This window comes from Python bivittatus, unplaced genomic scaffold (genome assembly GCF_059951505.1).
Source record: "Python bivittatus isolate LINGU-HERP-01145 unplaced genomic scaffold, Pbiv_v1 ctg000480_np1212, whole genome shotgun sequence".
NCBI classification, from domain to species: domain Eukaryota; kingdom Metazoa; phylum Chordata; class Lepidosauria; order Squamata; family Pythonidae; genus Python; species Python bivittatus.
In genome coordinates this window covers 91,861,584-91,886,420 of record NW_028277075.1, presented here as the reverse complement: position 1 = coordinate 91,886,420, position 24,837 = coordinate 91,861,584, and the positions used below count along the sequence as shown (strand labels likewise).

The 24,837-nt window shown below is 36.5% G+C and overlaps 1 protein-coding gene across 1 annotated transcript in view; it reads left to right on the top strand.

The window, feature by feature from the left end:
• LRP1B (LDL receptor related protein 1B) overlaps positions 1-24,837 on the top strand; it is a 715,984-nt gene that overhangs the window by 522,233 nt on the left and 168,914 nt on the right. The window contains exon 42 of the mRNA XM_088145133.1: positions 17,573-17,944. Within this exon, the coding sequence (XP_088001259.1) occupies positions 17,573-17,944 (372 nt within the window). The remainder of the gene's footprint in view (positions 1-17,572; positions 17,945-24,837) is intronic.

The window sequence follows — 24,837 nt, the reverse complement described above, 5'->3', positions numbered from 1 at the left end:
CCAATTTCTGTTATAGCCTTATTTCAATATACATATAAAATAATAAGGAATATTGATGCATTGTTCTTGATACAGCATTGAGACTTAAAGGCAGTGACATTTGGAATCCAAACCATTAGTTAAGGCTCATAGATTTTCTATGTCTCTCGTATCTACTATTATAATAACATATTAGAATACATTATTGAAAATAACATATGTTGTATACTTGATGCGCACACTCACAACATGAACTTTCTTGCAAGCATGACAGAAAAATCTATTGATAAAAAATATGCTGCACTGTTTAGGGCTAATGTAGCTTTGCTATCCTATGCGTATTTATTCAGGATTAGAGTCAGTAACACTTACTCTGAGATAAGTATATGTAGTAGTAGTGAACAGTCTTATCCAGTTAAAGACAGTTGAATACCTTCCCCTGCAGAAATTCCTCTGAGAGTCTGTTATTAAGACAAGTGATGAAAAGCTGTTAAGAAAGGAGTGGAATATTCCTGTAGCAGCACTTAAAATAATCTATTATCAGGAAACAAGTTGTAGTAAGATGCCCATATTAAGGAACACATTTGGTTTAATTAAAGGGTTGAGTTGTAAGAGTTCCCAAATACCTCTCCTATTTTCAACCATTTTTTCAGGAAAGGTGAACAGATTTGAAAATGTTTAAAAGATACTTGTAGCAATAGTATCTTGAAAAGTGTTTCCAGATGGTTAAAAGGAGTATGTAGCAGAGGGTTTGGTAAGTTTCCAGGTCAGAATATCCTGCAAAAAGCATCATTCTAGAACACAATTTTTTACTATCAGGGGAAAAAAATGGAAGCCACCAATTTTACTTTAGCTAATACCCTTTTGAAGTCTATAAAAATGTGCTATTGTCACACAAAATCTTGCTCCAAATTTGAAAATTAGCACCCCAATTTCTCTCCTGCATTTCAAAGTTTTAAATTAAAAATAATCACTTTAACTGTATATAGATCCCATGAACTCTTTAATAAACTGATAATTTGCATTTGTTTGCATTTTTGTTAATGAGGAAACAATGAACATAGTTTTGGAGGAGGAGGAAGTGAAGGAAGCAATATCTAAATTAGTAGACAATAAAGATATAAACACAGGAAATCCCCAAACAGATAAGCACCCCACAAGAAGTTGCAAAAGTTCTGTCGTGATGAAGATTATGTTTTAGAGGGTTCTGCATGGTGGTTATTGTTAGGAAAATATTCTTCTGGGTGATTCACAGATTTAGTTTTGTGACTCCTAATTAACAGCATCAGCAATCCCTCCCTGCTGTTTTCCTTCTCTCACCACTAGAAAGTGGTTGAGAGAAGTTATTAGTGCATGAAATGCCCTTTCAAGTTGCTGGATTTTCCCAATAATTTGCTAGCTGATCAACTATTAATGGTGTCCATCCCAATATCTTGGCATTTGGAGAGATCTCACAAGCTGACCAACTGAGCAAGGGTGTTTGGGCCAGGTGGCTCTGCCAGTCACCCCAGCTTCCACAGCCAGCCAGCCTTGATGATCCCTGGCCAGTGTTGTATGATAAGATTTATCTCACCCTTCTTTTGTTATACTTCACAAAGAATTTTTTTTCCCATCCTTTTTCCATAGGGTGTGTTCTTCAGGAGGCTGAGAGGAACTCTGAAATATATCAAATTGAAGCAAATAGCAGCTTCATCACTGTTAGAAGCTAGGGAACCAAGTTTGCTACACAAAGCACCTTTGAGATAGTTCTTTGAAACTGTCAGATATGAAGCACCCATTTGAAGCTTTAGTGCAGCCCTAGTAGTCGGGATGAATATAAATGAGAATATTCCTTAGCAGTGTTATATGACACTTCTGCACCAAATCTGTACTCTTGAACTTTTGAACTCAATTTGTTTTTTGTTTTTTTAAAATATTGAAACTATTTATAGTTGTTAAATTTCATCAGTTCACATTTTGGCAGTCTACATAAAAGACTCTTAAATTTTTATTGTATTTGATTTATATTAGAAAAATTTAAAGTACTGTTAATAGCTGGATGCTATTGCACCACTTATTCTCCAGAAGGTTATTTATATGTATCTGTTTTCATTCAGTCATTCATTCATTTTCAGTCTAAATCAATTCACTCCAGGATGGAGACCTATCCAGTTGTTTTCCAACTACTTTGCCACATTCCAGCACAGCACACCTTTGAACTGAGTGGCACCATTTGTCCAATGTTTCTTTGGGTGTTTTCTGGATCTTTCAAAGTTAATTGGTTTCCAGTTAAGGATTGTTGCTATCCAGGATTGATCTGTTCATCATGCAATATGGCCACCCCATTGCCATTTCTGTGAGGCTACCCACTTCATTATGCTCCAGTGTATATATTTCTTTTCTTGTCACATTATGTTATGTTAAACATTTGGTGTTCCTTGCTTCTTTGTATAACTTGCAACTTCTGTACTGCTTTTCTGTTTAATATCCAAGTTTTGCAACCATATATCAGTATCACATTGATTAAAATATTTCCTCTTTAAGTCAGTTGGTATGTTGTCTTTGATACAGTATAGCATTGCCCAAATGCTCTCCAATTTAGTTTAGTCCAGTTCACAATTCCTTCTATGATATCACTTTCCATGATAATCTAACTGTTGATCTTCTACTGTTCATGATTTTCACTTGTTATTCACAAAGGTTGAGAATAGTTATTGAATATGACTTGTGTCTTCTTCAAGTTAAATTTCAAACCCAATAACTTGCTGCTATCATTTAATTCTGTTATTCATCTTTGAAGGTTTTCAGCATTGTTGGAGAAAAGGACTATACCATCAGCAAGATAGGTGGTTAAGGTGTTCATTTTTGAACTTTATTTCAACATCAGACCAGTTCAGTCATTTGAATATCTCTTTTAGGCTTGCTAAGAATAGTTTTGGTGAAATTGGATCATATAATTGAACTAGATTTTGATGGTGGCAGTCTTTGCATTTATGTGGATGATAGTTTTGGCATTTCTGTATATTGATTTCAGAAGGCTGATGTGGGGATTCCATACCCTTTCTCTGTAGGGATTCAAAGACATCACTCAATTTAACAGTCAAAGGCTTTTTTTTGATAATGAAGCTCAAGCTCAGATACTTTGGTCACCTAATGCGAAGAGAGGAGTCTTTGGAAAAGACCCTGATGCTGGGAAAGATTGAAGGCAAAAGGAGAAGAGGATGGCAGAGGATGAGATGGTTAGATAGCATCACTGAAGCAATGAGCATGAAACTGAGCAAACTCAGGGAGGCAGTGAAGGACAGAAAGGCCTGGCGCGATACGGTTCATGGGGTCACGAAGAGTCAGATACGACTTAACGACTGAACAACAACAAGAAGTTTTAAAGTTGATGAAGGCTAGGCAAAATGGTATCTGGTATTAATTGCAACATTCAATTATTTGCTGAATTGCTTGTATATGATCTATAGCAGGGGTCCCCAACCCCCAGGCCACAGACTGGTACTGGTCCGTGGCCTGTTAGGAACTGGGCTGCACAGCAGAAGGTGAGCAGTGGGCGACCGAGTGAAGCTTCATCTGTATTTACAGCCGCTCCCCATCGCTTGCATTACTGCCTGAGCTCTGTCTCCTGTCAGATCAGCAGTGGCATTAGATTCTCATAGGAGCGCGAACACTACTGTGAACTGTGGATGCGAGGTTGTGCGCTCCTTAGGAGAATCTAATGCCTGATGATCTGAGGTGGAGCTGAGGCGGTGATGCTAGCACTGGGGAGTGGCTGCAAATACAGATTATCATTAGCAGAGAGGTTTGACTGCACAGAGGCCATAATAAATCAATTGCTTGCAGATTCGTATCAAAACCCTATCAGTGAGTGGCAAGTGACAAGCTGCATCTGGTGGCAGGCTTTATAGTGGCAAGTGAGTTGATGTACTGCAATTGTACAGCTGCATCTGGTGGCAGGCTTTAAGTCAGAATCTGACACTTATTTTACTCCATGCATGGCCCACCCATTATTTTATTTACCACTTCCATCTGCGCCTCTTTCCTGCACTGCGCACTTGTCTCAGTCACAGTTTTGGTAAGCCCACAAGCTAACCCTAGCCAAAATGAGTAAAAAACAAACGTCACTGGAGAGCTTCTTTGAAAAGGTGGAAAGACCCAATGATGAGACAGCAGAAGACTCTAAGACTGCCAACAAAAAGAAAGCTGCATTTAAAATAAAATACCAAGAGTCCTACTTAAATTACAGGTTCATTGCAACAGGTGATTCACATTCTCCAAGCCTGCTTTGTATAATATGTGGTGACCAGCCATCCAACGAAGCCATGAAACCTTCAAAACTGCTTCGCCACATGGAGACCAAGCATCCTGCATTAAAAGACAAGCCTTTGGAGTTTTTCAAAAGAAAAAAAACGTGAATACAAAGAACAGAAGCAATTATTGAAGGCCACCACTTCACCAAATGTGTCTGCACTGAGAGCATAATTCTTAGTGGCTAACCGCACTGCTAAAGCTAAGAAGCCCTTTACTGCTGGGGAAGAGTTGATCCTGCCTGCTGCTAAGGACATTTGTCGTGAACTTTTAAGAAAGGCTGCAGTTCAGAAGGTGGCACTTGTTCCTCTTTTGGCTAGCATCGTAACTAGACGAATTGATGAAATTACAGAGGATATTGAGGCACAATTGTTAGGATTAATGAGTCACCATGGTACACAATCCAGGTTGATGAGTCTACCGATGTTGACAACAAGGCAACAATGGTTGTTTTTGTGTAATATATTTTTCAGGAGGATGTGAGTGAGGTTATGTTATGTGCACTTTTGTTGCCAATCAACACCACAGCTGCAGAACTATTCAAGTCTTTGAATTATTACATATCAGGAAACTGAATTGGTCATTTTGTGTCTGTATATGCATAGACGGAGTGGCTGCCATGACTGGATGACTTTCTGGTTTCACTACTCGGGTCAAAGAGGTCACTTCCGAATGTGAGTCTACGCACTGTGTCATCCATAGAGAAATGCTGGCTACCTGAAAAATGTCACCTGAACTTAACAATGTTTTGCAGGATGTGATTAAAATGATCAACCACATTAAAGTACATGCCCTTAACTCACGTCTGTTCACGCAGCTCTGTGAGGAGATGGACGCAGAGCACACACATCTTCTCTTATACACAGAAGTGAGATGGCTTTCTAAAGTTAGATCACTGGCCAGAGTTTTTGAGTTACGAGAGCCACTCCAGAGATTTCTTTTAGAAAAACAGTCACCGCTGGCAGCACATTTCAGTGACAAAGAATGGGTCACAAAACTTGCTTACTTGTGTGAGCTATTCAACCTGCTCAACAAACTCAATCTGTCACTTCAGGGGAGAATGACAACTGTGTTCAAGTTGGCAGATAAAGTGGCTGCATTCAAAGCCAAACTGGAATTATGGGGGTGATGAGTGAACATTGGGATTTTTGACATGTTTCAAACATTAGCGGAGATTTTGAAAGAGACTGAGCCAGGGCCTTCTTTCTCCCAGCTGGTGCATGATCACCTATCTCAGCTTTCAAAAGAGTTTGAGCATTACTTCCCAACCACAAAAGACCCCTGAACTGGGAAGGAATGGATCCGAGACCCATTTGTAAATAAGCCAGGTGAATCGACTTTGTCCATGCTAGAAGAGGATCAACTGCTTGAGATCGCAAATGACGGTGGCCTTAAAAGTATGTTTGAGACAACTTCAAATCTCCATACGTTCTGGATTAAAGTCAAGGCAGAAAATCCTGAGATTGCCACAAAAGCACTGAAAAGCCTGCTTCCATTTCCCATATCCTATCTTTGTGAAGCAGGGTTTTCTGCAGTGACAGCAACCAAATCACCCCCAGATGGGACCGTCTAATTGCAGGAAAACAAGCTCAGGGCTCCCACTGAATCTGCATTATGGTGAGTTGTATAATTATTTCATTATATATTACAATGTAATAATAATAGAAATAAAGTGCACAATAAATGCAATGCACTTGAATCATCCCGAAACCATCCCCCGCTCCCCCAGTCCGTGGAAAAATTGTCTTCCACGAAACCGGTCCCTGGTCCCAAAAAGGTTGGGGACCGCTGATCTATAATACTAAATCCAATCCTGAAATCAGCTTGTTCTCTTAACTGGGTAAAATCCATTGTTGTTTTGATCTACTTTGAAATAATTTGGGTGAGAAGTATGCACAGAACCGTAGGAAGGCTTATTGGTCTGTAGTATTTTGTATTTCTGGATCACCTTTCTTGTGTATGATAATGTCTTTGACATCTTTCCATGAAGGTGGATTGCTTCTTTGTTGTAAGCAGAGGTAAATAATTTACCCAAAATTTAATGTGTTTTGGTATCACATGGTTTGAGAATATCTCCAGTGATTCCATACTGACTAGCTGCTTTGCCATATTTGAGTTTGTAAACAGCATCTTCTACTGCTGGAATTATATCAGGGACATTAGCATGCAGATAATTGGTGATATCCAGTTGTCCCACATTGTCAGCATATAATTTGGAATATAAAGTCTTCGTTTAATTCTAAGATTTCTTGCTGATTTGTTGAGATAGAGTTGTCTGATTTCTTGAATTTGAAGAGTTGCTTTTATGCATCTGTCATTTCTTATTTTGTCTTCATCAGGCTTCAGAGTTGTTTCCATCTATCTGCTCTTGTTTTGTGTTCTTATATAGGCATAGTCTATATAAGCTGATGGTTTTACTTTCTAATATCTTCTTTCAATCACCCATTCAATCATTTTGAATGGTCTTGTTTAATTCAGTATTTTCTACAATGTTTTTGCTTGATTGTTCATGCTTCATTTGTTCAGAAATTTTGCCTTTTGAACTGGTTTTTTGGGGGGGGGAGGGGGTATCACCAGTTTTTTTGGCTATTGATAATAAAGTTTCAGTTATATAGCAGGTAGCTTCAGTTAAGTTCTTATTGTTCAATTCATTGACTATGCTGAAACAATTTGATAATTTCACTTGGAATCCAAATTTCTGATTCTTGAATATTTGATAGTCACTGCAAGCTGCATTTTGCAGCAAATTTTCCCTTCTCCTATTTGATGTTGAATCTTAATGTGTGTATACTAGTTGATAATTTCTGCCAATATTAAATATTGAAAATTAACAATCCATAAAAATGGATTGATATCGGACAAAATATAACCTCTTTCACTTTTAGGCTGTACTTTTTTTGAAATACAAATTCATAATGAAAAAATGTTATTTTTCTTCAAATTCTATTAGTCTTGCTCCATGTTTGTCTCTATTGCCAAATCCAAAACTTTTGATGACTATGTCATTTGATTGTTTTTATGCCACCCTTCCATTTATATCACCCATAATGATTTTGAGGTGGTGATTCTTCTGGCTCAGCTGATGTGTAATCAGTTCATAGAATTCTTTGATTGCTTTACCATTGTGACTGCTTGTTGGTGTATACAACCATATTAGTTAAGTGTATAGCATGAGACAATTTAACAGCTAGGTAGGCTACTTATTAGCCTGAGTAGCATTAACTTTTATGATACTTTCCTTTAGCTTCTTGAATTCAATTTCATTTAGTCTAACATAATTTGTTCCCTGGTAATATAACAAGTGGCCATACTCATTGAGCAGTCCCTCATCTTTACATCTAATTTCACATAATTCAATCACATCCCAATTGATTTGTTCCAATTCATGCACTAGTTCTTTGAATTTTGATTTGTCTCAAAGAGATATAACATTTAGTATTCCTATGTTTAAAGTATGAAAGAAGCCTTATCAAACCCAGTGATCCTTAGCACCCTCTATCTTCAAAATGATCTCCCTGCTGCTATAGAAAGTGGTCATCTGGTCTCTGGGAAACAAAAACCATATTTTGCAGTTGGGAGCCATTGAACATTGTGGTTCAAAGCATGTTGGTAGATTGCTACCAGTGGTTCATGGCCTTTTATACATATACTAATGAGTGGTTTATTCTGAGCTACCCCAATAGCAGTAAACTGCTCTCTGGTATGGGAGATTCCTCCATCCAACCAGCTGGTACTTTTTAGAAGAATAAAATAAACTGATCATTTTGTTCTATATTTTGTATAAACATCAATATGTTTCTATATTTTGTATGTGTATATTACATTTGTTTTATGCACATATTTGAAGATGATGTGGTGAAAGGATAATACCAGGCTTCTTGGACATAAGCTTATCATCAGGGAGTGAGTACTGCATTTTCAGACTCAGTGCCTGATGAGTTTAAAGGCTATGATGAGAGGTGGAAAGAGAGGAAGGGATCAAATTCAGGCTCACCTCAGAGAGAAGGCAAAAGGTGTTGCTGGACTTCCCTGTTTAGGCCTGTAAAACTTCCCCAATCTTCCAAAGAGGCATGCCCTGGCTCACTTCCCCCCCATAAAAAAAACAAAAAACAAAAAACCAGCCATTTCTTCAGCTAAGGGAAGGGGCAAAGGAACTGGCCACATGGAAAAGGTCTCTCTGACTTCCATAGCTGAAGCTACTGTTCCAGACTTGCCTATTGGAGAGGAAAAGACCAAAGGACATAAATTTCTACTGACAAGATGGGTTATCTCTTAGTTGGACTTATAATTTGATATAATAATTTGACAGATTGAAATTTCAAAGGAATTTCAATTATAAACTAATTTAAAGCTCTGACCCTAAATACTTAAAGGGGCAGGTGTGAATAAATTAATCACTCTCCCTACTGTTTCAGTCTGTCCAGCATTTCTGACACTTGCAACTGTTTGTCTGTTTTCCAGCTCTCTACATAAAAGGGGGTTTTGTATAAACAAAGACATCCCACCCAAGAAAAAATACTCTGAGATTTCACACATTTGAATTCTGGCTATATAAATCTAATATTTATATTTGGGGTTTATCTACTTTCAGTTCTGTATTTGGTAGCAACCTCAGGCAGCAAAATAAATATGGTAGCCCTAGTCTCAGAAATTGAAATAAATATTACCCATATATGAGTCTTTAATCATCTTAATACATAAATAAATCATCTTAAAAACTTCCTGTTCATTAGGATTTTCTTGAATGTCCTAAGAACTGAAAAATGGGGATTTAAGCATCTGAATAAATAAATGATAGATGAGTTAGAGAACTGCACCATTATGATCAATATATTTATTGGCAGGCCTTCTTGGAAGCTAAACTGTCCATTGGTGGCAATGGGCGCATCTGAATGGAAAGAGGTTTTGTTGTTCTATAAATAATGCTTTAAATAATCGCAAAGAACATGACAGTTTAGGCTAGGACTTGAACAAGGTGTACATGGGAGCATATTTTTTTCCATTCCATTTTGCAAATTTCAAACTTTTTAAAATCTAAAATGAATTGAACAAATTTGCAGCCACAGATTCAATAAAACATTCATTCTGTTTTACCTGCCTAACCCATACCTGCTCAAGTTGAGGAGTTTGTCAGGAAAAAAGTAGCAAGGAATGGTTGACTAAATAAATATTCAAGCACAACCTTGTAACAGTTAAACATTCAGATTTATCTGACTGAATAGGATGGTTGACTCACTTGGACTTTTGAGGCATGTCACTTATATTCTCACAACATGGCTGTCACGGAGGAGCTTGCCCTTTCACAAAATGACTACTGCAATGGATGTAGCTAATCACAAATATTATTTACCAGAAAGCAAACTAGTAAGAATGTTCCTACTCCCTTCTAATTCCAGAACTCTCCTTACTAGCTCACTTTACATTTTTCCTTTTTTCTGAGCATCCCTATTTACTGCTATTTTTTTTAGGCAGAGAATGCTGGAGCCATCTACTATTTTTATTTTCTAGGAATGTTAATTGAAATTCTCATTTATTTAAATGTACAAGTTGCCCAGAAATTCTTATTTCAGTGGTAAGAGTGGCAAGAGGCATTCTTATAAATGCAGATAGTGCTAGAATCTGCTGTTTGCTGTTGTCCAATCATGATGCTGGAGAGAGAGGGAGGGGAACTATGGACTCAGGCTCAAGATGCCAGGTAGCGAGTAGAGAAGCAAGCAAGCAAGTAAAAAGAAAGATTACAACTTTGTGGGATGATAGGTTTTATTGCCTTGTGTCAGAACCAGTTCCTCTAAGTCCACTTGGAATTCTCTGGAATTTTGTGGATCATGCATTTGCAATTTTCCTTTACTGGAAATTTTATCTAGGAGTTTTTTATACTTAAGCTACCATATGGTCCCATATCTTAATTTGCTTAACAGAGTAGGTCACACCTTCCTGGCTGTTATCTTGGAATAGTTCTTTTCTGGTAGAATAATCCTTGTTGGAGATAATGTTAATTCTGTCTTTGATTTTGATACATGAGCTTTATCCTTAAAATGAATGCTGTTTGACATGTGTGACTTTTTTTCTGTTTGATAATAGATAATGAGCTCAACTTTCCTTTTTTCCCCAATATGACCAAATCTATGTGTGTCTATTTTAAAGACTACATTCTCCTTAGATCTCAATTTCTACACATGCCCACCTGAGGGATTACTTCATTACAGAATGGTCCATTTTAAATCATATTATTACATAATGTATTATTGAGAGCTTGAGGCCATATGAACAAATGGAATGGTAATGTTACCAAAAAAAGGATATTCAACATTATGCAAGTTTATGCCCCCTGCTCCAGAAGCAGGAGATAAGTATACTGAGGGATTCTATGGCAAATTGCAAGAAGTGCTAAATGCAACATCCTGAAACGATGTACCATATTTTTCCGACAATAAGACGCCCCCATGTACAAGACGACCCCCACTTTTCCAACCCAAAATTAAGAAATCAATATTTTAAAGATAGTGCAGAACACATTTTTATTTAGTAATTAGGTAACATTGACCTGATGCACTCGGTGGGAGGAGGTCCAAACCGTCTCTCTGCAGCTCTATTTCCATGCTTTTTTGCATAACTGATTACATTCAATCACAAGTGAAACTGCCGATAGCTTGTTGCTGCAAACAGACTTCCTCCAATTGGTTTGTTCAGCATCAGCTGACGTCAGTTACATAAGGCTCATGATTGGAGGAAGTCTGTTTGCAGAGACAGTATGGGGAGTTTCACTCGGGATTGGAGGAAGCCTGTTCGCAGAGACAAGCTATTTCACTCATGATTGGAGGCTAGCAATAGGAGGAAGCCTGTTTGCAGAGACAAAGTATAGGCAGTTTTGCAACCGCGTGGTTCTCTCCTCAGCTTACTTCCTTGAATAAGACGCCCTTCAATTTTTAGTGTAAGGATTTTAGAAAAAAGTATCGTCTTATAGTTGGAAAAATACGGTAATACCATCAGTGGGAGATTAGAATGTGAGCGACTTGGAAATTACAGGAACATTTTGGTTGGATAAATACAATATTTCAGGAAATAGATTAATAGAGTTTTGCAAAGACGTTTTTGTTTATTGTCAACCGTTGCTTCAAACCACAGACTATACTTGAATATCACTAAACAGACAATTACCAGAATCAAATAGATTTCATAACAGAACCAGAATACTGTATGGAAAAGTGCAATCCAGCCTGACAGGACAGATTCAGATGCACATTATAGAACAAAATATACAGGTTAAACCTAGAATGTTAAAGTGTGCCAGCAAGAAATGGTCTTAAGAACATATGTTCAGTATATAAAAATCAATGTAAAAAATAGATTTAGGATGCTTAACTTACAGAAAAGTGAACATGAGATGCTATGAAAAGAGATAAAAGTACAAAACTGAAGCATAAAAAATATTCTCAAAATTTCAAATAGAAAAAAATCCAAGTGGTTTTCAGAACAAGTTATTATGCTACCTATGCTCATATAGTTGCAGGAGTGCAAAAGGCTTACTTTATCTATGAATACACATCATGACTACAACATCTAATAACTTTCTGTGCCATATCCTGTTGAAAGTTGCTGTGTATTATTTTGTAAGAATGAAAGCTGTGTGTGATTCTCATATGAAAATTTAAAGATTACATTTACAACTCAATCTATAATTTTATTAAATATGTTCTTATGTTAAATATATAAAGTGAACAGTATTAAAAAGAACAGTTTTAAAAAGCAGAGCACATCCATGAACACCAACTAGCAGTCAGAAGTTACGGTGAAAACTCCTTAATCTCACTCTCAACCATAGTTTCAACTGGGAAACTGAGCATCCTATACCAAACTAAATCCCAAACTGCTAGGGAATTCCTGGAAGCTTGGCATTCAGACAAATCAGCCATCATTAGACACATAGAGATAAACCACATTTGCACAATATTCAAAAGAGACAACAAGAAGCTAAGAAGGAAACAAAAAGACCAGAACACATCCTCTCCAGCAGCCAATAACCAGATAAGCAGGGATTAACACCACACAAACAATCAAGCAGAAAACAATACCCTAGTCAAGGAACTACTAAGCAGAAAACCACACCCCCTCAAACACTGGCAAGGCAAGCAACTTTATATAAACAGGGAGAAACCCCACACTCACTTGCACTGATGATGTTACCTAGCTGGGTTGCAAAATGTCTGCAAGTAAACAACCAAGCTGAGAGAGCACCAAGGATTCTACAGTTTTAATGAGAACTAAAAAAATTAATAGATACAATCTACTCCCTCAAAAAGCATGATAAATCTTTAGATTCTACAGCAAATTAATATTGCTAATACTCTAGACATTTATTTTTAATTTTAAAAATTCTGCTTGATTAGTGTATGTGATATTCAAAAATATCTTTGTGTATGTGATATGTATGCTGTTGTAATGCTGGGCTTGGCAAGGAGGAATTGGATAGTGGTACCTACCTCTTTCCCTCATGTGTATGGTGTATAGAACTCTATATGAGTTTATATTTCCATGTAATGGCTCAGTATGTAGACTAGAATTAAGCAAACATTTATTTCAGTTACTAAAGGTTTATAGCTGGATTATACTGTGCTTTGCCCTGTCCTTAATGGGACACTTATGTAGACTAGGATGAATTTTTTTTACCATCAATCCAAAGACCTCAAGACACAGATATGCCTTAACTTCAAAATGGTCTCATCACCATCTGACATAAACAAATACTTCTTAACCTTGATAGTTCCCTTTTTGGCAGAACTAGACAAAGCGTTACAAGTCAAGATAAGATGAACTTGTCTTTGGCAAACTCCAGTAAGATGACTCCATTGGAAACAGGTGTGAATAAAAGTGGTTCATACATGCTAGTCAAAATTCCCATGGGATGGAACTTCAGCGCAGAGCTAACTAGGAGAGTTCTGCATGCCATTTATCAGGACCCCAGAAGCATACCTTCTCTGTTGCATCACCTGCTGTCTGGAATGAGGTTCCCCCCAAAATGTGAACAGCTACCACCCTCCTGGTGTTTTGAAGGGGCCAGAAGATCTGGCTCTTCACCCAGCCCTTTGGTGAGGATAAATGAAGGCTCCTTTTAACCTAGTGCTTTTTTGGGTAGGTGCGGTGGGGTAAATATTTGCCAGCTTTGAAGAGGTCCACTTGCCATCATCTCTCTGAGGTTCCCTAATTGGCAGAAAGGGCATAAAATATTTTCTTTGACTGCTGTCTTGGGTTATGTTATTGTCTTGTTTTCTTATATTGCCTTGGAATAAAGTGTTAAGTAAAGATAATGTGCGGTCACTGCTTCTGAATCCAAAACAACTTGTGACCCATATCTGCTGGGCTGGGGACATAGCTAGACAGCTGTGTCTTAAAGATCCAGCATTGTAATAAGGGAGTTTATGCACTTAAGTGGTTTTCTTTCTTACTAATTGTGCTTGTCGGTATTATGTAAAAAAAATATGTGGGATGGAAATTAAAATAAATCTTTGCTCTAGAGATAAATGTCACTATAATTTATATCTATCTATCTATCTATCTATCTATCTATCTATCTATCTATCTATCTATCTATCTGATTTTAATCCATTTTTCAATTTTACCACAATACAATGTTTAATGTTTTGGGGAGGGTCTGTCACTGAGCCAGCAAGAGAAAGAGGTAAAAGCATGTGAAAATATTTTGAAATAATTTTAATTAATTTCAAGTATTATTTTAAAGCTTATAAAGTCAGAAGTAATCAACATATGTTTCAAAATATAATTTCACTGACATCATGTCCCTTCCTAATGGGAAAAAGCACAGCCATAATGATATTGTACTTAAAACACCTGTTTTATCTTTTAATGTATATTGATCTTCCAATGTATTTTCAGGTGAAAATCCCTACCTCTTCAGTGTCAATTTGGTTCTAAATGATAATAGATTTAACTTAGGCAGTGGATTTTAATAGAGGACATTCTTTCATTTCATTTAAATAAAAAGTAGGTGCAGCCAAAGGTTAATGTTCATTTATAGTAGAATTCATTTAGTTCATGTTTTGGGTTTGTTGTCAGAATTATAAAAAAGAAATGCCTGAACTTGGAAATCATCATTTATTTATTTATTAGTTGGGTTAAAAAGAGTTAAGAAAGATGGTCCAAGTAGGAAGCACTTTTAAACATTATTTGAGATAACACTGTTATAGCATATTATGTGTACCTTCCCAAAAATATTCCAGCGATATAAACTTTCCAGCTGACTAAAACATTAATTAGTTCAAAATAACATGAATGATAGCTCCATAATACTTTATTTGCATAAATATATACTTATTTCCAAGTGAAGCGAGTATGTGTAGCTCAGGGTTGAACTGTGGAGTCCTTGGGGTTCTCTGAGCTTGGCTGTTTTCTTGCAAACGTTTCATTACCTGGCTAGGTAACATCTTCAGTGCTAGAATGGAATATGGTTTGCTCTCTGTTTATATACAGTGGCATGCCCTGCCAGTGTTGGTATGGGTATGGGTGTGGGTGTGGGTTTTGTTTTATTTTTTTCCCTCTGGTAGTTCCTTGATTAGGTATTGTTTACTGCTGATTGTATGTCTGGTGATAATCTTGGTATTAATCCAACAAAATGGATATCCATGCAACTTTATCAAAAAGTGCAATCAGAAGTAAACAATACCCTAATCAAGGAACTACCAGAGGGAAAAAAAATAAAACAAAACCCACACCCACACCAACACTGGCAGGGCATGCCACTGTATATAAACAGAGAGCAAACCCCATTCCATTCTAGCACTGAAGATGTTACCTAGCCAGGTAATGAAACGTTTGCAAGAAAACAGCCAAACTAAGAGAACCCCAAGGACTCAACAGTTATTTCCAACTAAAAGAAACAATCAGTTTATTTCATTATTTGGTATAATATAAACTTCAATAATTGAAATTAAGATACAGTTAGTTCACTCTGTCATTCTAGGCAAGTAAAAGTTCAGAGTTTATTGGTGGGATTTGGCATATTCATTTCTGAAGAATGAGATCGAGAAAGATCCATGGATGAAATAACATTTAATAACAGCCACTTAATGTGTTTCTGTAAACTATATAAATATAAATTCAAGTAAACTGCTAGTCTCTTTATGCAGGTATGATAACAAGACTGAAGATCACCTTAAGATTCTATTTAAGAAATTGGTGGACTAAAAAGTGCTTAATCTGATTAGGCTGTTGTAAAAAAAAAGTCCTTACTGTGAACATATTGTACCTATCCGTAGGCTTGCGTAGCAAGGCTCACTGAAACATGATCAATGATCATCAATTATCTACTTGTCTGGCAGGAAAAATATTGTATATAATTAGAAATACTGGAGACATGAAGTGCAATCTATCCTTCATACTGCATAAGAATCTGATCCTTAGCAAACCTCAGGAATCCATACCTAAGTGCCAGGTGCCATATACCCACATGCTGAGGAATACAATTCTCCATTCTTGGCTAAAAGGTTTTAGTGATGGAGCTATTGCAACATCTCTGAGTCAGAAACAAGGCATTGTCAGACTAAATATGGCTATGGCTGATAACTTTTGAAATGGTTATTATAGCTTTAATTTTATCAACTCTCTGATTTGCAGCAGTAAGTGATGTTTAAGCCATGAAAGACTTTACCTGCTAATTCCTGCATAGTGTAAAAGCACAAGAAAAAGTAATTTGGGCAAAAAAAAAAAAAAATTCACAATTTGGCAACAGTTTATTGGCTTAATACCCATTTAAAACTAGGCCTGGAATATGCTGATGCTTGGCTGCTTTCAAGCAGTGGAATAAATACTGTAATTCTGAGTTTTCTTAAAAATTGTGCTTACAATTTCTCCCCCTTTAAAATGTCTCCCGCCTCACAAAAAAATAACAACTAAGGTGTATCTATGTATTTTGTTTTCACTGAATGGTAATTGTTTCACTGAACATGAATGCTTTTTAAAATAGTAAGACTGAGCAACTCTACTGAATAATATACAGTACAGTATAACCCATACAAAATATTCATAGTGTTAGAAGTGATCTATGTTGTTCAAATCATAGTTATATCAATGAGTGTGTGTGTGTGTGTGTGTGTATACTTTTTTTTTATATATATATATATATATATATATATATATATATATATATATATATATAAATAAAATCAGGCTTCCTTCATATACAAATATTTAGATCCATCAGGTGTTAAAGCTGGCAGGAAGTATGGGGGGAAATTTCAGTGCTTCCCTCACATTCCCTCCTTGGACTTCCCACTTTCTTAGAGAGAAGATTTATGAACAGTAGATATATACATAGGAACAGGATATTAAGAAAGTTATCTTTCTGCTTCTGCTGACAAGAAATCATTGTGAGCAGAACAAGTCAGAAGCTGATCTAGTTTTGAATAAAAAAAAATCTATACAGTACTTTAAAATGAACAAACTAAATTTAAGCAGTGAAAAAATATTTTTCTCATTTATGTTAATATTAACAGTGATTTACATTATGAACAGCTTGTCCTGAATGGCTCAATTTTTAACTGATTATCTAATTTTTTTTAACAAATATTACAGTGTAGATTTCTGATCAAGCAGCAGATAAACGTTACAGTGAAATGTACTTTTGAACTTGTCTGTATATATTTATTATTATATTGATCCTTCATGATTAGCAGATATAGAAATATATCCATGCCCCCCCCCCCTGCAAAGTACTAATTTCAAAGAATGAGGGGGAGAAAAGTTAATTTTTCATAATTTTTGTGTAGTTATAATTCTCCAGACCAGGTTTCTAAGAAACATAAAGAGCTACAGATGGAAAAGAGGAAGGGTGGTGGTCAAAATTCCTTCCAGTCATATTTTGCAAATAGAATGCTTTATGGGGCGGGGGGTAGTCAAGATAAGTTATAGAATTTTTAAATAAATTGCCATTAACTTTTTAAAGTGAACCTAAACATAGTTCTTTGTGGAAAGGTAAATTTCCCTAAAATCCAGGTCCTAGATCAATTTATCTCTTTATCTCTTATAATAGTTCAAAATTCACAGTAAAAATAATTTCTATAAGAGATTTGTACATTTATGACTGAAGTGGTTTAATAATAATCATTACACTTTATTATCAACTACCATTTTAATTAACAGAAATGCATTGTTTCTAATGTGATTAAAATTAGCTTACTACTGTCAATGCAACTTTTAATAACATTTTGACATGTAAATTAAAGCATGATCTAAATGAATATACTATGCTGAGTTATAAGTCCAGAATTATTACTTTTTTTTTTCCCTGTAGGAACCAACATTTGTGCCAAGAACAATGGTGGGTGTCAGCAACTTTGTCTCTATCGGGGAAATGCGCAGAGAACATGTGCTTGTGCACATGGTTATCTAGCAGAGGATGGAGTGACATGCTTAAGACATGATGGCTACTTGCTTTATTCAGGAAGAACAATACTAAAAACTATACATCTTTCAGATGAGACAAACTTAAATTCACCAGTGCAACCTTATGAAAATCCAGAATATTTCAAAAATGTAATAGCGTTGGCTTTTGACTATAGGCAGAAAGGAAGAGGAACTAATCGAATCTTCTTTAGTGATGCACATTTTGGAAACATACAACTTATGAAAGATGATTGGTCTGGTAGAAAAGTTATACTTGAAAGTAAGTATACTTTCTAACAATAAAGTGTATTTCTTTATATTTATTTACTTGCCCACATTTGTACGCTGCCTAGTTTGCAACTCTGGGTGGCAAATTAGCTTTTATATAAAAAGAAGAGATAGGATTATTAATTTATTTTATTTCATAGAACTAAGTGATTTGAATAAAGAGATAAACATTTGTAAAAATGCTGGCAGATCCTGGGTTCCCTATTCCTTTCCTTAAATACTACCTTTTGAAAATGTGTTTGCTAAATGAAGTAGAATTGGAGGGGAGGAATTATGAAAGCAGAATTTCTAGAACTGGATACATTTCAGTGATTACTAACATTAACTGAATTATTATAGTAAGTTACAAGTTTTGCAGTTCAAGATTTGCAACAGGCATAAGCAACATTATTGGCATCATTAATTGAGGCTTCCCATTAGCTAAAAATCTACACTTCCTTATCTTACTAAAAAGCGTCCTGCAAAAGTCTTTGTTGGTCAAAGCCATAATGAGCAATAGAGATCTGTATCTATTAGTCCATTGGGTAATGACATGCATATCTGCAGGGGGCAAAGAGGGCAAATGATAAAATCATGTAATCATCATACAAATTCCATTACTTACATACTTACATCAAACATTAGGGTACAAATTCCTGATCACAGCTATTACATGGTTACATTACAATGCACATATTGTCATGTTGGCATCATTGTAATTTTCTGTGAATGCCACTGGTGATGACTTTGACATACGAAAGATTGCAACTTGAAATGTAATAGGAATAAACAGCAAAGGGCATGAATTAACGAGAAGAAAGGAGGGAGGGAGGGAGGGAAGAACGGTTTTATGTGTCACTGAAATTAACAGAAAGAGAAAGGATGCCATAGATTTTTCTGAAAATGATCTGAATTTATGGAATAAAGGTGATGAATATATACAGGGAATGAAGGTATAGGGTTAACTATGAATAAGAGCTAAATTATTTATTTATTTGATTTCTATAGCTGCCCATCTCAACAATTGACTCTGGGTGGGGTCAGAGATTAGTCAGTAATTAATGTCAGAAAATATAAAATGGTGTTATCTAAATATTAGGTGTGCAGGAAATACGAATCTATAGGTTGGTAATAACTGCACCTTATGTTCCAGTGAATAGTGATAAAGGGAAAACCAACGATAATCTGTTGGGGGAGCGGGATGTACAATATATTGAATAAGTACAATTCAGAAAAAGTTATTTTGTTAAGTCATATATATGAGTGGATGGCTGGAATGAAGTGAGAAAGTGCTGAAAAAATTGACTATTTAGACACCCAAAAATAAATAAGAATCATGACTGTCTAATGAGTATTTGCTTAGAAAAAGGACTCTTTTAATACATGATTAATAAATACATGATTCATAAATCTATTAAATCTATTCCTATGTACAAATGGTAAGTGAATGGTAAATAAATATAAAACTAAAAACATGATTGATTTTATTGTTTATGATAAAATATTGAGAAAATTAATGAAAGGTTGCTGAGAAGTGGGCCAGACTGTTTTTTTATAGTGTCAAGGTTAGAACTTTTTAAAAAATGGACATGGAAGAAAAGGCAAGAAATGAAAGTAAAAGCAGAGCACCTCCAGGAAGAGAAAGTACATGTTTTATATGAAAAAAAAAGTATTCTAAAATAAACCAATTTCCCAACAGCATGAGGGGAAAATTAACATAGGGCAAGAAGAAGTGCAACCCACCTGGAATAGAGTGAAAAGAATTATGTTACTGAGTGCCACAGAAGTAGGTGGATTTATGCAAGTAGGAAGTATTGAAATGCTTAGTGGAATGAAGAAGTGAAAGAGATGGTACATGAGGAAAATGCATTTAAGAAATCATTGCAGCAAAAAAAGAAAAAAAATAGGGATATGAGGTAGATTGTATAATGCAGTGGTTCTTAAACTGAGAGTAATTGGGTATATCCGGGGGGGGGGGATAATGGAGCAATCTGCAATTGCTTGTTTGTGAGTTGAAGGTCCAGTATGGAACTGCTGCTGCACTTGTATAAAATAGCAGTCTCGAGTTTTTTGTTTTTTTCTGGGGGGTCATGACATTATTCAAAGCCTAGAAAGGGGGTAATTGGGTTATACAGTTTAAGAACCACTAGTATAATATGTACAGAGAGGAAAAGTAGTGTGAGAGAGAAAGGAATCATTAAAATTAAAAGAGGATGACAAATGAAGAGTGAATTTGATGTGTTTTTCTTTAATTGTTTTTGACCTGGGCAAAAAAGGCTAAACAAAGTGAATAAAATTAATAATAAAATGAAATGAGTTGGAATGAAACTCAGGTGAGGAAATGCTGGATATATGTAGTATTTTAGAGATTCATATAAAAATTATAGTGATATGTCAAAGAATGGATTAGAAACAAATACTATAGATTAGTTGTTCAAGTTGTGTTTGATAGGGAAACTGGAACGAACATTTGCAGTGGCAAAAAAACATAGAGCAAGTGGATTAATGTTTGTACCCTGATAGAATATTTATTTAAAGGTAGTAAAATTGATTGAGATTTTAGATATATAAATACCACTAGGAAAGTGGTGATTAGTATGTGGTCTATTGTGAGGAACAAATGTTTGTCAAAAGAAGCAAAACTAGTTGTGTATAAATGTGTGCTTCTGCCCAATTTGCTTTATGAAAGTGAGAGTTGAGCATGTCAAGACAAACAAGTAAAATTGAATGTCATGGGAATAGGGTACTCAAGTGTGTGATAAAACAAAAAGAGATAGGATCAAGAATAAATGGGTAATGAATGAACATGGATTGAGTACCAAAATAAGTCACCAATACAATACAAATACATGAAAAAAAGTGAATGGGCCAGAAGGAAGAGGAGGTCTAAGAAAATAACTGGTGGCATGTAGTTGATAAGATCCTGAGAAAAAGAGTGGTGAGAAGTTTAAAGAGTGAAAGTCAATGTATGAATTGGTATATGGATGTGGTGGAAGCAAGGATGGCTTGTGAGGCTAGAAATATGTGGTGAGGTATAATAAATGGTATTGAAGTAAACTAGTTTTAGCCCCTTCCTTCCTTCCTTCCTTCCTTCCTTCCTTCCTTCCTTCCTTCCTTCCTTCCTTCCTTCCTTCCTTCCTTCCTTCCTTCGTCATGCCTTTCATTTTTTGCCTATTTCTTGGTCCTTTTCTGCACTTCACATTACTTTACCCTGAAAGGGAGGGGATAGCTTGATGGATATGCATGTGTGTAGAATCAATATAAGTAATTACATTTCTTTTAGGATTGAAAGCCAATCTTCTCTTCTTTTTTAATGTGTTTGTATTTATAAAAAAAGATTTGTGCATATTTGATAATTTAAAAACTGATATTGCATTTGACAAAATATGGAAGCTATCAACAAACAATATTCATTCCAAAGTTTAGCATCAATATGGTAGTTTTGTCATGGAATTTGCATACTTCCTAAACCAATCCAAATTTCAACAGGAAGTTTAAAAGCAGCTATAGGCTCAAAAAAAGGTAAAAATCAGGAATAGATATTTGTTACATAATTATATTTTCAAATATGAATAACACGAATGCTGTAATGTGAATGTAGAAACAGTAGATTAGAGTTTGTTGCTAACTTAAGATACAAGAATGCTAAAGGTAATTTTGTTACATCTCTTAACTCCCCTTCTTCATTTTGCTTCATAAATAGATTATAGAGGTGATAATGTTAAGCTAAATAGACCAACCAAAATGTGTTAGTACATAAAATGTTGCATTTAGCTTAAATGAGAAATATTTCTGATTAATTGGGATAAAGAAGGTCAAGACTGCAGTTTGCCTTGGCAACATTATGAAAGTGATTTGTCATTGTCTTCTTCTGGGATATTTTTCAATTTGCAGTCTAACCTTAGGATTCCCTGGTGATCTTCCATTAAGGTTTTAACGAAGTCTGGTCCTACCTATCCTCCAAGCCCAGACAAAGGCAGTGAAGTGCTGTTACTTGTTGAAACATCAGTCAGGATATCCTGTAGTGAATCATTGTAGCTGAGTCATAAAGTCATAAAGTGTTCTTAGGGAAGCCACTGTTGCTGGGACTCTGGGTAGATCCATATTTTCTGCTTGCACTCTTAGCAGTATGAGCCACTTATTGCTTCCTGAGTGCAAGAACAGATGGTATTGCCCTTCAACCACTCCCAAACCATTGCAAATCCACATTTCTGCCCAATTTCTGCTTCTTAAACCCTGCCAAGCAGATGGTCTGCATAAATTCCTTCTGATCTAATGACACCCCATCTAATGGCATGTTCTGCCTTCCAGCAGCTGCCCCTGCCCTATGCAGCAATTTCACCCTGGGTTGCCAGGTTCCTATGTTCTTGGCTGGCTAGCAGCTGCCATTTGTTTTATTATCCCAATCCAGGGCCTGTTAAATCATCCTTGCCCCGTGTTTTCTTGCCCCATGTTTTCCCACCCCTCTAGAGACTCATTGCTCCATTCAATCCTTTCATTCCCCAGTACGCTTCATTTTGATTTCTGCTCCCCTTACTTTGTCACACCCACCCCACAGTACCCCAAAGCTTCCCTTTCAGTTTTCTTACCCAATCACCCCATCTTCAAGCTGCTACACAGTTTTATTGAATGCTACTCTGCTTCTCTTAAACTGAATCATCAGTTGTTCCTTCCTACAAAGTTTCCATGGATCTACAGTGCATTCGGAAAGTATTCAGACCCCCTTCACTTTTTTCAATTTTGTTATGTTGCAACCTGATAATACAATTGTTCAAATTCATTTTTTTTCTCATTAATCTACACTCAGTACCCCATAATGACAAAGTAAAAACAGAATTTTAGAAATGTCTATAAATTAATTAAAAAGGAAAAACTGAAATATCACATGTACTTAAGTATTCAGACCCTTTACTCAGTACTTTGTTGAAGCACCTTTGGCAGCAGTTACAGCCTCAAGTTTTTTTCAGTATGACGCAACAAGCTTTGCACACCTGGATTGGGGGATTTTCTGCCATTCTTCTTTGCAAATCCTCTCAAGCTCAATCAGGTTGGATGGGGATCTTCGGTGGACAGCCATTTCCAGTTCTCTCCAGAGATGTTCAATAGGGTTCAAGTCAGGGCTCTGGCTGGGCCACTCTAGGACATTCAGAGAGTTGTCCCTAAGCCATTCCTGTGTTGTCTTGGCTATGTGCTTAGGATCATTGTCATGTTGGAAGGTGAACCTTCGGCCCAGTCTGAGGTCCTGAGCACTGTGGAACAGGTTTTCATTGAGGATATCCCTGTACTTTGCTCCATTCAGCTTTCCTTCAACCCTGACCAGTCTCCCAGTCCCTGCTGCTGAAAACCCCCCACAGCATGATTCTGCCACCACCATGCTTCACTGCTGGGATGGTATTGGGCAGGTGATGAGCGGTGCCTGGTTTCTTCCAGACATGACGTTTAGATTTGAGGCCAAACAGTTCAATCTTGGTTTTATCAGACCAGAGAATCTTGTTCCTCACAGTCTGAGAGTCCTTCAGGTATTTTTGCAAACTCCAAGCGGGCTTTCATGTGTTTTGCGCTGAGGAGAGGCTTCCATCTAGCCACTCTGCCATAAAGCCCAGATCAGTGGAGGGCTGCAATGATGGTTGTCCTTCTGAAAGTTTGTCCCAACTCCACCCAGGATCTCTGGAGCTCAGTCAGAGTCACCATCAGGTTCTTGGTCATCTCTCTTACTATGGCTCTTCTCCCCCAATTGCTCAGTTTGGTCAGGCAACCAGCCCTTGAAAGACTCCTGGTTGTGCCAAATTTCTTCCATTTGAAAATTATGGAGGCCACTGTGCTCTTGGGAACATTCAGTGCAGCAGAATTTTTTTTGTAGCCTTCCCCAGTTCTGTGCCTTGCAATAATCCTGTCTCTGAGCTCTGCAGGCAGTTCCTTTGACTTCATGGCTTTTGACAGTATGCATTGTCAGCTATAGAGAGGTGTGCGCCTTTCCAAATCATGTCCAATCAATTTAATTTACCACAGGTGGACTCCAATCAAGGTGTAGAAACAGCTCAGCAATGATCAAGAAAAATGGGAGGCACCTGAGCTAAATTTAAGTGTTGTTGCAAAGGGTCTGAATACTTAGGTAAATGTGATATTTCAGTTTTTCCTTTTAAAAAAATTTACAAACATTTCTAAAATTCTATTTTCACTTTGTCATTATGGGGTACTGAGTGTAGATTAATGAGAAAAAAAATGTATTTGAACAATTTGTAGTATCAGGCTGCAATATAACAAAATTGAAAAAAGTGAAGGAGGTCTGAATACTTTCCAAATGCACTGTATAGTGGTTATAAAGAGGTTGTAAAAGCATTCATGTGTGCAAACATCTAGAAAGCAAGAGAAAAGAATGGGGGCTAGTATGGAGGAGATAATCCCTAAAAGGAAAAAGTAGACATGGATTGACCTGCTAACACAGGTGCCAGCCTGTGAGGATTGCCTTCCCTTTACTGATGGGAAGGGCAAGAAGTAGGGAACAACCAATCAGAGCCTGCAGTGGCCATCATCCAGATTGAGTTCCAACCTGCCCTGTTGTCAGACACTTACAGTCCAGACTGTAGTGTTTAAAGTCAACTTCAGGAAGAGCAGGGAGCAGCATGGGAAAGAAGCAGCTTAAGCTGCCATGCAGCATTGCCATTAGCTACTCCATCTGTAATGAGGAAAAATAAGTACTGAATATTTTGTAAAGATGTTGGAATAATACATGGGAAGTGCCTTAAACAACACCAGTTATTAGGTAAATACTCAGCCTGATAATAGTGTCACTGTCTTATTTCTTTCAAAAGATAATCTGTTTTGGTGTTTCACCAACTAAAAATAGGAGTAGCTTCACTGAAAATCATAACTAATTAAACACTTAATATCAATGGTATGTAGGAT